The sequence below is a fragment of the Heptranchias perlo genome, chromosome 4 (genome assembly GCF_035084215.1).
Source record: "Heptranchias perlo isolate sHepPer1 chromosome 4, sHepPer1.hap1, whole genome shotgun sequence".
NCBI lineage: Eukaryota > Metazoa > Chordata > Chondrichthyes > Hexanchiformes > Hexanchidae > Heptranchias > Heptranchias perlo.
The window spans coordinates 77,059,143-77,074,788 of record NC_090328.1 but is presented as its reverse complement, the minus strand read 5'-3'; the positions used below and the strand labels follow the sequence as shown (position 1 = coordinate 77,074,788).

The 15,646-nt window shown below is 44.1% G+C and overlaps 1 protein-coding gene across 1 annotated transcript; it reads left to right on the top strand.

The window, feature by feature from the left end:
* The first annotated feature begins 11,041 nt into the window (after window positions 1-11,041).
* Window positions 11,042-14,728, top strand: LOC137321039 (growth arrest-specific protein 1-like). The gene has a single exon (XM_067983179.1). It carries the CDS (start codon window positions 11,364-11,366, stop codon window positions 12,183-12,185), a length of 822 nt encoding a protein of 273 aa, XP_067839280.1. The 5' UTR covers window positions 11,042-11,363; the 3' UTR covers window positions 12,186-14,728.
* The last annotated feature ends 918 nt before the right edge of the window (window positions 14,729-15,646 follow it).

The following is a 15,646-nucleotide window of genomic DNA, read 5'->3' as shown; positions in this document are numbered from 1 at the left end:
AACATATTTAGTTGACTTTTTCAACCTTTAAAATGATTTCAAACTTCATTCTCAGGAAGGACAACTGAGTGGGAATGATTTTTCAATCTATATTTTTTTTCTTCTTGATGCCACTAAACTTTGCTCTTTTGGACCCAGCTGCAGTTGACTGCGTTCACACTGCCATCTAAGTTCTGCAGGAAGATCCAGATTCCCTCCCAAGTTTTTGCCCATCCCCCTCCTCGCCGTGGGTGATCTGCCTGAGTTGCACCCTCTTCCACCCCAGGAATTTTAACCCTGATGTGTGTATGCACCCTATAAGATGTGCACCTCACAATGCAATACATAATAGGAACATAGGAACATGGGATATATGTGTCATCATTACATTGTTGCATACTGCACCCGAAGATCCCTAAACTGTGGAAAATTTCAGTGAGGCCAATGAAACTTTTTTGCCATTTGTCACCTGAAAGCTCTGAATCTTGCTGGGATACGGTCACACCAGCATCAGCAGTCCCCCCAGTACCTAATCTAAGTGGCCATTTTTCATATGTGAGCTTAGACAGGAACTAATGACTGGCTTTTTGACCATGATAGGCATCACAGATAAGGTTGAACATGTTGTTAGCTGATGTCCTAACACAAATATTTTTCAGTAGGTCAATGAGATTGGGATCAAGAGTGGAAACCCTGGTTAATTTTTTTCTCTAATTCAGAGGCACTAAGGCCGATTGTAATACCCCATCTGCTGCTCAAGGTGAGATTACCTAACTCAGCACAGCCTGGGGAATCAAACGTGGGACCTTCTGATCTATACATTTAGTGTCACATCATGTGGTGCAATACCTACCAAAGCCTTTTGGGGAGATTATTTGAACTGTACTTATCATACTTCGTGGATTCAGAACCAGGAGCCAGCATGCTCCTAAAGTAATTATATAATCGACCCACTTTTACACCAGGTAACCATTGAGTTTATGCTGACATACTGAGATGAGATATGCTGATGTTGAAACCATCCAAGGATTGGATAACACAGTCAGTCAAACAATGCCCTTTGATCTTCAAGAGCCAGTTTCAAATTCAGCCCAGAATATTGGATGGGAAACCTCCTCCTGCTACTCTTTTTTTCTGCTGAAAGGGTAGAATGAATTTAGGCAGGGTCAGCCAAGTTGTTATTGGCATAAATATGTAACACAAAACTACCCAAAATGTAGCAGAAATTTACAGTCTTACTCTAAAATGTCACAAAGGTGGCTGGTGTAGGAAATCAAAATATCATCACCGCTCCTCAAATAACCCACCCTCGACCTCTGTGCTTGTAAACAACTACCCCATCTCCAACTTCCCTTTCTTCTCCAAGGTACTTGAATGTGTTGTCGCCTCCCAAATCCAATGTATATCTTTCCCACAAATCGCTGTTTGAATCTGTCCAAACAGGTTTCTGGCCCTTCATAGCACCGGAACAACCTTAATCAAAGTCACGAATGACATTCTCTGTGACTGTAATGCATTATCCCTTCTTCGCCTTCTCATTTTCTCTGCAGCCTTTGACACAGTGAAGCAAACTATCCTCCTCCAATGCCCCTCCTCCATTGTCCAGCACAATGGAACGGCCCTCAATTGGTTCCACACTTACCTATCCGATCATAACTAGAGCATCTCCAGCAGTGGCTTCTCTTCTCATCCCTCACCCTTAACTTTGGAGTCCATCAAGGATCTATCCTTGGCTCCCTTCTCTTCCTCATCTACATGCTGTCCTTTGGCAATATTGTCCGCAGGAAAGGGGTCCGCTTCCATATGTACAAAGATGACACCCAGCTCTATCTCTCCACCACCTCTCTCAACCCCTCCACTGTCTCTGTGCAGTCAGACTGCTTGTCCAACATCCAGTCCTGGATGAGCTGCAATTTCTTCCAGCTAAGCATTGGGTAGACTAAAGCCATCATCTTTGGCACCTGCCACGAACTCTGTACTCTGGCATTGATTCCGTCGCCCTTCCTGGCCACTGTCTTAGGCTGAACCAGGCTTTTCACAACTTCGGCATCTTATTTAACCTTGAGCTAAACTTCTGACCCATTGCAAAGACTGCCTACTTCGACCTCCATAACATTGCCTGCTTGAAACCCTACCTCAGCCTATCTACTGCTGAAACCCTTATCAATGTCTTAGTCACTACAGACTTAACTATTCCAATGCTTTCCTGGCTGCCTCCCATCCTCCACCATCCATAATTCTGCTGCTGGCATACTATTCCACACCTGCTTGCCATTACTCTTGTGCTCGTTGACCTCAGTCACCCAACACCTCAAATTTAAAATTCCCATCCCTTTGTGTACATCCCTTCATGGCCTTGCTCTTCCCTATCTCAGTAAACTCTGCTAGCCCTATAACCCCCACCCCGAACTCTTTGTTCCTCTGACTCTGGATTCTTGTGCAACCTACTGCTTCGCTCACCACTGGCGGTCACACCTTCAGCTGCCTAGGCCATGTGCTCTGGAATTCCCTCCCTAAACCCCTCTGGCTCTGCACCTGCCTCTCCTCCTTTAAGGTCCTCTTTTAAACTCACCTCTGACCAAATTTTTGGTCACCTCTCCTAATATCTCCTTCTTTGGCTTGATGTCCATTTTTTTGCTTATGCCTCTGTGAAGTGCTTTGGGATATTTTTCTATAATCTATAAGAAAAATTGTTTTGTTTCAATTTAGAGCTTTGCATCAACATAATAAACTGCATTAGATAATAGGAGAGATAGCAGATAAAACATTAGACTCTTTTGTAAGGGAGACACCAATAGAAATATTGTTCACATGTTTAACTCATCTGAAAATGTATCTTTATTTTGACTTATTTTATTTACATTTGAATTGTCTGCAGTCTAGTGGCTATGGTACTAGGCTAGCAACCGGAGATTGTGAATACATAATCCACCCTGGCAAATTGTGATTTGAATTCAATAGATCTGGTCATTTGTGAGGTAGCACCAGAAAATGACCATCAAAACTACTGACAGTAGTAAAAATCCATTGGTTCACCAATGTCCTTCAGGGAAAGGAGCTTGCCATCTGTACCTGGTCTGGCCTATACATGACTCAAGTCTCACACTACATGGTTGACTCTTAATGCCCTCAGGGCAAGTAGAGATGGGCAATAAGTGTTGCCTTGCCAGTGGCATCAACGTACCAAAGAAAATTTTTTAAATCTACTGATTTTCTTAGTAGGTTGTTTGTAATGAATACATTGAACTTGTTTCATGTGGGGTGTGTCACAATATGGGAAGACCAAAGCTATCGTTTTTAGGTACCACCATAAATCTGCTCCCTTGACACTGAATCCATCCTCCGCCCCAACTACTTGATCAGCCTGAACCTGACTGCGAACCTTTGGCATCCTGTTTAACCCAGAGCTGAGCTTCAAGTTCCACATCCTATGCAACACCACGTTCGCTCATTTCCATCTCTATTGCCAGCTTTCAGTCTACCATAGCCCCTCTGCCACTGAAATCCACATCCATGCTTTTGTCACCTCCAGTCTCTATTTCTGCAATGTGCTCCTTAATGGACTCCCATCTTTTAAAAATTCCATCTTATCCAAAATGCAGTTGCCTGACACTGTCACACAATTGCCCATCATCTCTGCCCTCCAACATATTAAATTTAAAATCATCATCCTCATCTTCAATTCTCCCTAAGACCTTGCCTCCCTCTACTTCCTCCAGCCTGATACCCCTCCACCACACCATCTGAGTTTGGTCTTCGCACAGATTCCCCTATATTCACCTTACATTTGGTAGAAAAGCCTTTAACTGCCTCAGCTCTTGCCTCTGGAACTCGATCCCTAAACCCCTACATCTTTCCACTTCACTCCTTTAAAATGAAAAACCATCTTCTCGACAAAGCTTTTGAGCACTCACCCTAATCTCTCCCTTGGGCTCGATGCCCATTCCTCTACCTATTTCCATTTGTTAAGTGTTTTGGGACTTCACATTAAAAGCGCTATTGATACACAGTAACTTGTTGTAAACTATTGTTGGTATCAACAACACATTTTTTTTATTTATTCATGGGTTGTGGGCGTCGCTGGCAAGCCCAGCATTTATTGCCCATCCCTAATTGCCCTTGAGAAGGTGGTGGTGAGCCGCCTTCTTGAACCACTGCAGTCTGTGTGGTGAAGGTTAACCTTGTGGTTAATGACTGTGCGAATGAAGCAATATATAAGACGCCCATTAAATGAATTGTAGTTATTTTGTTTCACGTTTTAGGTAGCCTTTTTAATGTTTTTATTTGGAATTGCTTTTGTAATATCAAACATGAAGGGCGTTCTTGTTTATTAAGGTACTATTCTTTTATTGATGGTAATACTGCAATGTTATTTTGTGGCCATTTCATATCGCACAGCTGCAAATTTTTTGGCTAGAAGCCTGTGTTCCCTCCCTTTCACAACTTTGAATGTAACTTTTTTTTATATTCGTTCATGGGATGTAGGCGTCGCTGGCAAGGCCAGCATTTATTGCCCATTCCTAATTGCCCTTGAGAAGGTGGTGGTGAGCCGCCTTCTTGAACCGCTGCAATCCGTGTGGTGAAGGTTCTCCCACAGTGCTGTTAGGAAGGGAGTTCCAGGATTTTGACCCAGCGACGATGAAGGAACAGCGATATGTTTCCAAGTCGGAATGGTGTGTGACTTGGAGGGGAATGTGCAGGTGGTATTGTTCCCGTGTGCCTGCAGCCTTTGACCTTCTAGGTGGTAGAGGTCGTGGGTTTGGTTGGTGCTGTCAAAGAAGTCTTGGCGAGTTGCTGCAGTGCATCCTGTAGATCATATACATTGCAGCCACGGTGCGCTGGTGGTGAAGAGAGTGAATGTTTAGGATGGTGGACGGGGTGCCAATCAAGTGGGCTGCTTTGTCCTGGATGGTGTCGAGCTTCTTGAGTGTTGTTGGAGCTGCACTCATCCAGGCAAGTGGAGAGTATTCCATCACACTCCTGACTTGTGCCTTGTAGATGGTGGAAAGACTTTAGGGAGTCAGGAGGTGAGTCACTTGTCGCAGCATACCCAGCCTCTGACCTGCTCTTGTAGCCACAGTATTTATATGGCTGGTCCAGTTAAGTTTCTGGTCAATGGTGACCCCTAGAATGTTGATGGGGGGGATTCGGCGATGGTAAAGCCGTTGAATGTCAAGGGGAGGTGGTTAGACTTTTTCTTGTTTTAGATGGTCATTGGCTGGCACTTGTTTGGTGTGAATGTTACTTGCCACTTATCAGCCCAAGCCTGGATGTTGTCCAGGTCTTACTGCATGCGGACACGGACTGCTTCATTTCTGAGAGGTTGCGAATGGAACTGAACACCGTGCAATCATCAACAAATCATCCTCATTTCTGATCTTATGATGGAAGGAAGGTCATTGATGAAGCAGCTGAAGATGATTGGGCCGAGGACACTGCCCTGAGGAACTTTTGCAGCAATGTCCAAGGGCTCAGATGATTGGCCTCCAACAGCCATTACCATCTTCCTTTGTGCTAGGTATGACTCCAGCCACTGGAGATTTTTTCCCCCTGATTCCCATTGACTTCAATTTTACTAGGGCTCCTTGGTGCCACACTCGGTCAAATGATGCCTTGATGTCAAGGGCAGTCACTCTCACCTCACCTCTGGAATTCAGCTCTTTTGTCCATGTTTGGACCAAGGCTGTAATGAGGTCTGGAGCCGAGTGGTCCTGGCGGAACCCAAACTGAGCATCGGTGAGCAGGTTATTGGTGAGTAAGTGCCGCTTGATAGCATTGTCGACAACACCTTCCATCACTTTGCTGATGATTGAGAATAGATTGATGGGGCGGTAATTGGCCGGATTGGATTTGTCCTGCTTTTTGTGGACAGGACATACCTGGGCAATTTTCCACATTGTCGGCGAGATGCCAATGTTGTAGCTGTACTGGAACAGTTTGGCTTGAGGCATGGCTATTTCTGGAGCACAAGTCTTCAGCACTACAGCAGGGAAGTTGCCGGGGCTCATAGCCTTTGTTGTATCCAGTGCACTCAGCCGTTTCTTGATATCACGTGTAGTGAATTGAATTGGCTGAAGACTGGCTTCTGTGATGGTGGGGATATCGGGAGGAGGCCGAGATGGATCATCCACTCGGCACTTCTGGCTGAAGATGGTTGCAAACGCTTCAGCTTTGTCTTTTGCACTCACGTGCTGGACTCTGCCATCATTGAGGATGGGGATGTTTATAGAGCCTCCTCCTCCCATTAGTTGTTTAATTGTCCACCACCATTCATGACTGGATGTGGCAGGACTGCAGAGCTTTGATCTGATCCGTTGGTTGTGGAATCGCTTAGCTCTGTCTATAGCATGTTGCTTCCGCTGTTTGCCATGCATGTAGTCCTGAGTTGTAGCTTCCCCAGGTTATCATCTCATTTTTAGGTACGCCTGGTGCTGCTCCTGGCATGCTCTTCTACACTCCTCATTGAACCAGGATTGATCCCCTGGTTTGTTGGTAATGGTAGAATGAGGAATATTCCAGGCCATGAGGTTACAGATTGTGCTGGATTACAATTCTGCTGCTGCTGCTGGCCCACAGCACCTCATGGATGCCCAGTTTTGAGCTGCTGGATCTGTTCTGAATCTATCCCATTTAGCATGGTAGTGTGCCACACAACATGTTGGATGGTGTACTCAGTGTGAAGATGGGACTTCATCTCCACAAGAACTGTGCAGTGGTCACTCCTACCAATACTGTCATGGACAGATGCATCTGCGACAGGTAGATTGGTGAGGATGAGGTCAAGTAGGTTTTTCCCTCGTGTTGGTTCGCTCTCCACCTGCCGCAGGCCCAGTCTGGCAGCTATGTTCTTCAGGACTTGGCCAGCTCGGTCAGTAGTGGTGCTATCGAGCCACTCTTGGTGATGGACATTGAAGTCCCCCACCCAGAGTACATTTTGTGCCCTTGTTACCCTCAGTGCTTCCTCCAAGTGGTGTTCAACATGGAGGAGGACTGATTCATCAGCTGAGGTGGTAATCAGCAGGTGGTTTCCTTACCCATGTTTGACCTGATGCCATGAGATTTCATGGGGTCCAGAGTCAACATTGAGGACTCCCAGGGCCACTCCCTCCTGACTGTATATCACTGTACCGCCACCTCTAGTAGGTCTGTCATGCCGATGGGACAGGACATATCCAGGGATGGTAATGGAAGTGTCGGCTTTATTGTTTTTCATTGTATTGTAAAATACTTTATGTCTTTGTTTCAAAGCGAGATTGTAATCTTAACTCTGCCTAGGCAGATATTTATGTAACAACTCTAATTGGAGCTTTGAGAAAGGGTTGAAGATGGTTCGCCAACTTATCTATTAGTAAATTGTGTATATAGATAAATATGACCGTTGATGTTGCAAATTAAGAACTGGTGCTTTTAGTGGAAACATAATAGTAACTGAGTACCTCTCTCAATCACTCCACTCTCTCTCATTTGTCATACTGCTTGTCTGACTGAATGAGCAAAAATTTCCTCCAACTGAATATTAGGAAGACTGAAGCCATTGTCTATGGTTCCGCTGCAAACTCCGTTCCCTTGCCACCGACTCTATCCCTCTCCCTGGCCACTGTCTAACGCTGAACCAGACCGTTCGCAACCTTGGCATCCTATTTGACCCTGAGATGAGCTTCCGACTACATGTCCGCTCTATCACCAAGACTGCCTACTTCCACCTCCATAACATCGCCCGTCTCCGCCCCTGCCTCAGCTCATCTGCTGCTGAAATCCTCATCCATGCCTTTGTTACCTGTAGACTCACCTATTCCAATGCTCTCCTGGCTGGCCTCCCATCTTCCACCCTCCATAAACTTGAGCTCACCCAAAACTCTGCTGCCCGTATCCTAACTCGCACCAAGTCCCGTTCTCCCATCACCCCTATGCTCGCTGGCCTACATTGGATCCCGCTACAGGAACGTCTCAATTTTAAAATTCTCATCCTTGTTTTCAAATCCTTCCATGGCCTCGCCCCTCCCCATCTCTGTAACCTCCTCCAGCCCTACAACCCTCCGAGATCTCTGCACTCCTCCAATTCTTGCCTCTTGCACATCCCTGATTTTAATCGCTTCACCATCACCTTCAGCTGCCTAAGCCCTAAGCTCTGGAATTCCCTCCCTAAACCTCTATGCCTCTCTACCTCTCTCTCCTCCTTTAAGATGCTCCTTAAAACCTACCTCTTTGACTAAGCTTTTGGTTACCTGTCCTTATGTGGCTGGGTGTCAAACTTTGTTTGAAAATCGCTCCTATGAAGGGCCTTGGGACGTTTTACTACGTTGAAGGCGCGATATAAATGTAAGTTGTTGTTCAGTAATCCTCCCGCAACTTGCCATGACTATCAGTGTCTGCTATTTGTAATTAAAAAATGCAACAAAAAAAATGCTGGAAATCTGAAACACACAGGTCAGTCAGCATCTGTGAAGAAAACTGATAGAGGATTGCACCCGATATGTTAACTTGTCTGTTCTTCATAGACGTTGACTGACCTCCCCTGTTGCCAGGATTTACCGCCTGCTGATGTATCCGGCTCAGGTGAAGTGCTGATTCAATACTAACCACTCACATTTGTGTCATTAACCCTCTGAGCACTAGACATATTTTCAGCTCTTCTGTCTGAAAACAGATGCAATAATAATTGAGTACATTTTAAAATTCGGATTATTCTGTATAAAACCATGCAACCTCTTAAATCACTATATTCTTAAAACCCTTGGCCGAAGTACTGTTGCAGTCCTCGAATGGTTAAACAATACGGTCCTTGATAATAGATTCCATAGAGTACCTGCCTAATATACACTACTAATCTACTTTCACCAAAAGATGTGCGAGCCTGCATTAAGTTAAAAAGACCAATTATTTCGGAGTCATGTCGGTGTCAGAACTACAGCGTTTCCTGTTTTCATGCTATTTCCAAAATGTCGTGTACTTTTAAATAGTTTTTTTTATAACTCCTAAATCCCATGTGACGACCCTTCAGCCAAATCACCACAGGAAGTACATTCTAAACTATTTAGCAAGAGAAGAACCTTGGATCTATGCCTGTTAGTAAATGCATGGCATGAAATTACATTCATCCGCTTCTGCTTCTTTCATACATTTAATCAACTGTGGTGTTTAAATAAAGAAACATAGTGTAATTATTATTTTCACGAAAACAAAAAGCTATTCAAAATTAAATTCACAATTCGGTGGCTTGCTGTCTTTTAACGAAGTGCATCAACTCCAGTCATTCATTATGCAACCATATATTACAGTAATTTGACATATACGCTTTGCACATACAGGTGTTTCACTATGATTGCCATTAATTATGGATTATAGTTTATTATGGTATCACAGAATCAATAATTAAGTTACTACGGTCGTTAATTTGTGATTTGCTTTGTGAATGCTAATGTTTATTATTAAATATGGAGACTGCGTGAAAAAGGTCCACCAATTACAACCAATTATCTAAATCACGTGCTGCAATTCTGGTTATCAATCGATGTAATTATCACAGGTACTGGTAGTTTGTTTAGTGTCTCCAAAAGCGTCTCAGGAACCGTTTTTTTACTATTGCATTCACTTTAAAAGCAAGATTTCACGCCTCGTCTGTGCATTTTTAAATTGTGGCAAATACATTTTATTTTATATCTATTTCCGATAGGCCTTTTTTCAGATTTCATGCGTTGGCTGATGTCATTTCTCATCAGAAGAAAATAACCTGTTACCTGTCGTCTCCTTCTGACAGCAACACGTAGACTGAACGCAAACGCGTTGCACAACTTCTTAAGCATGTTTTGCTTTTCATTTCCTTTCTTGCCCAAACAACACAAGGTACAAACAAGGCCACACAAGTTGTAACAAATTTGTGAATTAAAAACTTTTGGAGGGCACGAGTGACGTCACAACCATAGAAGGCAGCTTGAATGGAAGTTAACCTACCTGAGGCTCGGGGACCAATCGGATCCGGGGAGAGAAAGTTTGTGTGTCATTCAGAGATATGGATGGTGATATGAGAATTGGACATCCAGTGAGAGGAGGTGGTTATTTATGAATGAGACAGAAAAGAGAGTGAAAGGGGGGAGAACGACAGAAAGGAAAAGGGAAGTGAAATGAGAAAAGGAATAATAATAAACCCCAACTCTTAAACAAATCGTGAGCAAAACAAAGAACGATTAAAGTTTACTCAAGTTGCTCAGAAAATTGGTTTTAATTCAAATTATTTTACATTTTCTAAGATGCAGCCGGAAGTCCGGCAAGATAACGGGTACAACCCTGGCGAGGGAGAGGGTAAAAGGTGGCTCGGTTCATAGCCGTGCGGAAGGCGACACGTTGCCCAGCCGTGCATTAGCTGCTGTTCGGTAAACCACAGCCAGTTAGAGTTAAACGAGAGAATAACCCACAGAGCCCGGCACTCGGGCCCGATCTGGGGGGACGAGGCGGGAATTTACAAAAGAATGCAGACACTAAAGGAAGTTCCCACCGCGGCTCCGGGCTCCGGGAATCCGGTTGGCTCCAATGACTATCAATCACATTCCCCAACTTGCAAATGTTTTGCTGCACGGAAGAGGGCGGGAGGAGGGAGCTCTGAGCCAATCGTACCCGGCAGTATAAATCCAGAGGGCGGGAGGAGGGAGCTCTGAGCCAATCGTACCCGGCAGTATAAATCCAGAGGGCGGGAGGAGGGAGCTGTGAGCCAATCGTACCCGGCAGTATAAATCCAGAGGGCGGGAGGAGGGAGCTGTGAGCCAATCGTACCCGGCAGTATAAATCCAGAGGGCGGGAGGAGGGAGCTCTGAGCCAATCGTACCCGTCAGTATAAATCCAGAGGGCGGGAGGAGGGAGCTCTGAGCCAATCGTACCCGGCAGTATAAATCCAGAGGGCGGGAGGAGGGAGCTCTGAGCCAATCGTACCCGGCAGTATAAATCCAGAGGGCGGGAGGAGGGAGCTCTGAGCCAATCGTACCCGGCAGTATAAATCCAGAGGGCGGGAGGAGGGAGCTCTGAGCCAATCGTGCCGGCGGTACAAGCCCCGAATTACCAGGATGTGGAGGGACTGCACCGCTGTTTGTTTGCAGTTTGCTGAATACATAATGAGGCAATGCCGAAATAATTAGAGCACATTGGAGTTTTTTTTGTGTGTGGGGAGGAGGGAAGTCTTTCCTGTAAAAAGAGCCGTAGCCAAACTCTCCGAAGCATTGCATGCAGTGTGTTGACGGAAAAGCAAGCGAGAAGCAGGTTCGAAGCTCTCCAGAAAATAAAGTGAGAAAGAAACTCTTCGCTGCGATCGCAGAGGACTTTTGAATGGATGCATGACACAAGCCATCCCTTATGCAAAAAATTAGCAAACTCCGAAACTTTCAGACACCAAGACGATGGCAAGTCTCGCTGGCTTGATCCGAATCGGGGGCCACCTTCTCGTCTGTTTACTGTTTCTTTTGAGCAATTCTGGCGTGTTGGCCCGGCGGATCTGCTGGCAAGCCATCGTGCAATGCCAGGTTGAGCCCGATTGCAACTTTGCGTACGAGCAGTATGTTGAGGCTTGCAGGTCCGTTTTAAACCTGGAGACCAGGCGGTGTCCCAGTCACTGCCTCTCGGCTCTCATCCATCTCAACCACACACAGAACGGGCCCATGCTGGAGAACTGCGATTGCGTTCAGGACGAGCTATGCAAAAGCACCAAGCGTGCCATTGAGCCTTGCTTGCCGAGGACCCGCAACCGGGACGGGGTAATGGGCTGCACCGAAGCCCGCCTACAGTGCGAGACGGAACCACAGTGCAACAACGCCATGCGCCGCTACCTCCAGAACTGCGGCAAACTTTTCAACGGCATCAAATGCACGGATCAGTGCCGGGAGGTGATCGAGAGCATGCTGGTCATCCCTAAAGCCTTGCTCCTCAAGGAGTGCATCTGCGACGGAGCCGATCGACCCATCTGCGAGGCGATCAAGGACAACATGGCCAGACTCTGCTTCTTTGGACCCGAGCATAGCTCTGGCAGCAGCGGATCGGACATGGAGTCGGATGAATACTGGGACTATGACGAAGATCCAAGAGACAACGTTATCAGTTATGATGATGATAATAGAGACACATACAGGTACGCTTCCAGCGCCAGAGGCTCCTCCAACGTCCGAGTGCCTAATGTTTTGACTTTGATGGCATCCATTTTACTACTACTAGTCGCCCGGTTATAAATGAACAATGCAACTTTTATCCTTCTTCAAAAAAAGAAGCTCTGCACTGCCATCTTCAATATTAAAAAAGACAATTTAATAGACTTTTATATAAATTTAATTCTGGTAAGATTTGTTTGTATTTTCGGTTGTATCAGAGGTGTGGAATTAATCTCTGGTGCAACTCGTATAAATCTTATATGACTGGTGTTTTTTAACCAGTCGTTATGTGTGTTTGTGTATAAAGTTACAAATGTATACATTTGGGGAATAATTTATTGAAATATAGACTTAACCACATGGCTCTGGTTTTGCATCGAGCTGTGAGAGAATGCAGTGATACTTTTACCAGCGAAGGTACAGGATTTCAATACTTATTCTAAAGGGAAATTGATTTATAATGAATGCTCGGCGATCCCAATTGAACAATCTAAGATGCAACGTATAGATTTGAAGAGATTATCTTTAAATATGTATTTTTGGAAAGCGAGAGATTAAAAATGGCTTTGATAGAAATTGTTCTTTAAAAATACTTTGTAAGGCTGCCATTAACATTGTATTTTCATAGAAGCCATAAAGAGTCATCTAGTTTAAAAACAACTTCGCAAGACGTGTGTGTGTATTCAAAGAGTTGAGTGAAAGTGAAAAAGCTGGCTGTTCACTGTTAACATTACTAAGCTGTTTCGCGATGTTTGATAATGTGTCCTTGAGTGTGTAAGATACTTTAACTTTCCCAAACTTCCAGGGCCATCACGTTTGATGTTTTCACAGCTGACAGCTGGGTCGAGCTTTGACTTTCGATAAATTGGGTTTCCGTTGGCCTTCGTATTTTTTAGCAAATTACTCCAGAAAGCTCTAAATTACTAATCACTGGAGGAGTCAGTTTTATTTTTAATATAATTGTGCAAGGGGAGGCGCAACACAGCTGTTGCAAGCTGACCAAGCAACACTGACTGACATGCTCATTGTACACTGCATACACAAAAGGTTTCGAAAAATCACACTTAATTTTACATATTTCCTGATGAGATGCTCAATGTCGTGTATCCGTTAGTGTAATGCCTAACTATACGGGAGAGTTGTTGGGATTCATATTTTACCTCAAACTCTAATGGCCAATTGCTTGTGTACAGGAATGCAGCCAGTTCAGTTGTTTGATCCAAATGCATCCTAGAAGTTTGTACGTTACTACAGTTCTACAGCAGCGAGAGGAAAGGATGAAATATGTAAGATCACTACAAAAAAGCAAAACAAGTAGAAGAACCCATGCACATAATGTAATGTCTTCTACTTTGAGTTGCTTTCTGAGGGCATTCAGCCTGGGCTCCTGCCAGGGTTCCTGATCCTCACTCAAACGCCCTTAGATAAATAATTACACTCTTAAGCACCCGTCGAGTGCTGGTATACTTGACCTTGTAAATAGAAGTGTTTGCAGTAGGAATAAACTCCGTCGTTTGAAATCTTTAAACATTTAACACAAAGCAGGCTCAGTCCTCTGGGGGATTGCCCGTGCCTTCTCAAGTAAGTCGCGCCACATCAGGCTCGCAGAACAAGTTTATTTATCTTTTCTCTTGCTGTTTATTTTATTCTTCAATGTTGCGGTTGGAAGCCCAGTCAAAAGTTTAACTGCGCCCACAAATAAACTTACTTTGGTTGACGGATTTGTTTAACGACCGCAACCCTATTATGTGGATTTTACATAAAGAGAAACCTGTATGCTTACATTTGTAACCGCTGTAAGTAGCTGTTTGCACACCTCTTCACTTGTACTTTAGAGTGGGTACAGTCTTTCCGGAAGCAACCCGTAATTTTCCTCAGTTCTCTTATAGATGGACGTGAATTCATTTTTTAATCTTTTGCAAATACTCATCCGTTTTCACGTTATGAATAGGTTTAAATTGGTAACTTTTACTCGTGTCTGAACGGATTAATTGTAACTATCAATTCTGACAGTCCTTCCACTATGTAAATCTCAATACGAGCAAAGATACGGTTATAAATTAGAACCGTAGATTACTATCGTTAACAATACTATCGTGGTTTTGAAAAACTTATTGGTCTTGTAAATATATTATGTTTTAAAAGATGACCTGTTGACCCGAAGTGAAATCGTTGTTTGCTAACTACTGTCCAGACGCTTCTAGTTTCTACTGTGTACATAGTTGAACTAATGGCTATTTACGTTAGTTTAAGTAGATTTAACATTCCCTATTTCCATTGAAAAGACATTTTGTTGCACGAGAGACACCGAGATCTCTCCATCAAGGAGTGAAGACATTAGCACTGCAAAGCCTGGGGTCTAGCAGCTGGAGCAATAATTAACCGAGAGGATAAATGGGGACTGGTTTACAAGCGGCTGTCAATAGCATCTGCCTAAAATAAATCACCAGCCAAACAGCATGGCAAACAACAGAGTTACCTCTGTATAACACTGCTTCACCCTAAGAGTGGCAACAGGCAGAACAAGCGTGAAGCAGTGGAGTGTACAGTGAAGGAACGAATGTCACCTCTTCCTGATATCAGAGGTTGTCAGTCTTTATTAAAAACCATAGTATAGTAAAATAGTCCACGTTGTTTCACTTGACCCGCAATGACTAGTTAGTTTTTAGTATTCTGAATCATTAATTATTTTATTGTTTCATATTTTTAAGAGGGAGTCTGTCGCTATACACACTCCCATAATATCCCAGAGGGGCACTTTATTTAAATAAGAACACGGAAATACCAACAAACTTTTATTTTCGAAGCTCGCACCAAAAAAAGTACAACCTGTTAACTTGCAAAGAGCAGACACATTTCTCAAACGCGACCCTGCCAGATTAGCTAGCCTATCATTTACCGACTTTGGTACTAAGCAATCTCCGTTATTATTAGTACATTTTGAGATTGTTCGGTCAGGGATGTTTAAATTATATCGGTTGCAAAAAAACAGGCTGACGTATCGATTGAACGAGTGCTGGCGGGAGCTATGGTAAAATGATCTACACTGGTGGACGGCGGCACACAGAGCAGAATGAATTCCGAGATACAGCGTTGAGAGAGTGCGGGGACTTTTTCCCCTCTCTCGCTCTCTGACAAAATGTTTAAGGGACTCCTGAACAATACGGGAGAACAAGGAGCAGTTCATTTAACTGACAGTGACCATACAGTATATGGAGAGAGGGTCTCTTGGTCCACTGATCAGCCTGGCAGACAGCAGACCTTTTGTACACAAGACACAATAGAGAAAAACATAGTACTTGGTGTTTATGAAACCATCATGACAACAACATTGACTGTCCAATCAGCTAACTCGCAGTGATCATTCTCCCACGAGTAACCAGGGCTCCAAATAAATTATTTCAACAATGTTTATTACTGGACCACAAGAGCCCTTCAGCTGCATTAATCGGGGAAGTCGAGTGGCACTTTTGTCATGTAAATGTTAAGCACATAATAGTTCAGTCAAACAATGCGGAGGCACTTCATTCTAGCATACTACA

Excerpts from the sequence above, each read along its gene's own strand:
- LOC137321039 (XM_067983179.1), top strand. The coding sequence starts at position 11,364 with ATGGCAAGTCTCGCTGGCTTGATCCGAATCGGGGGCCACCTTCTCGTC.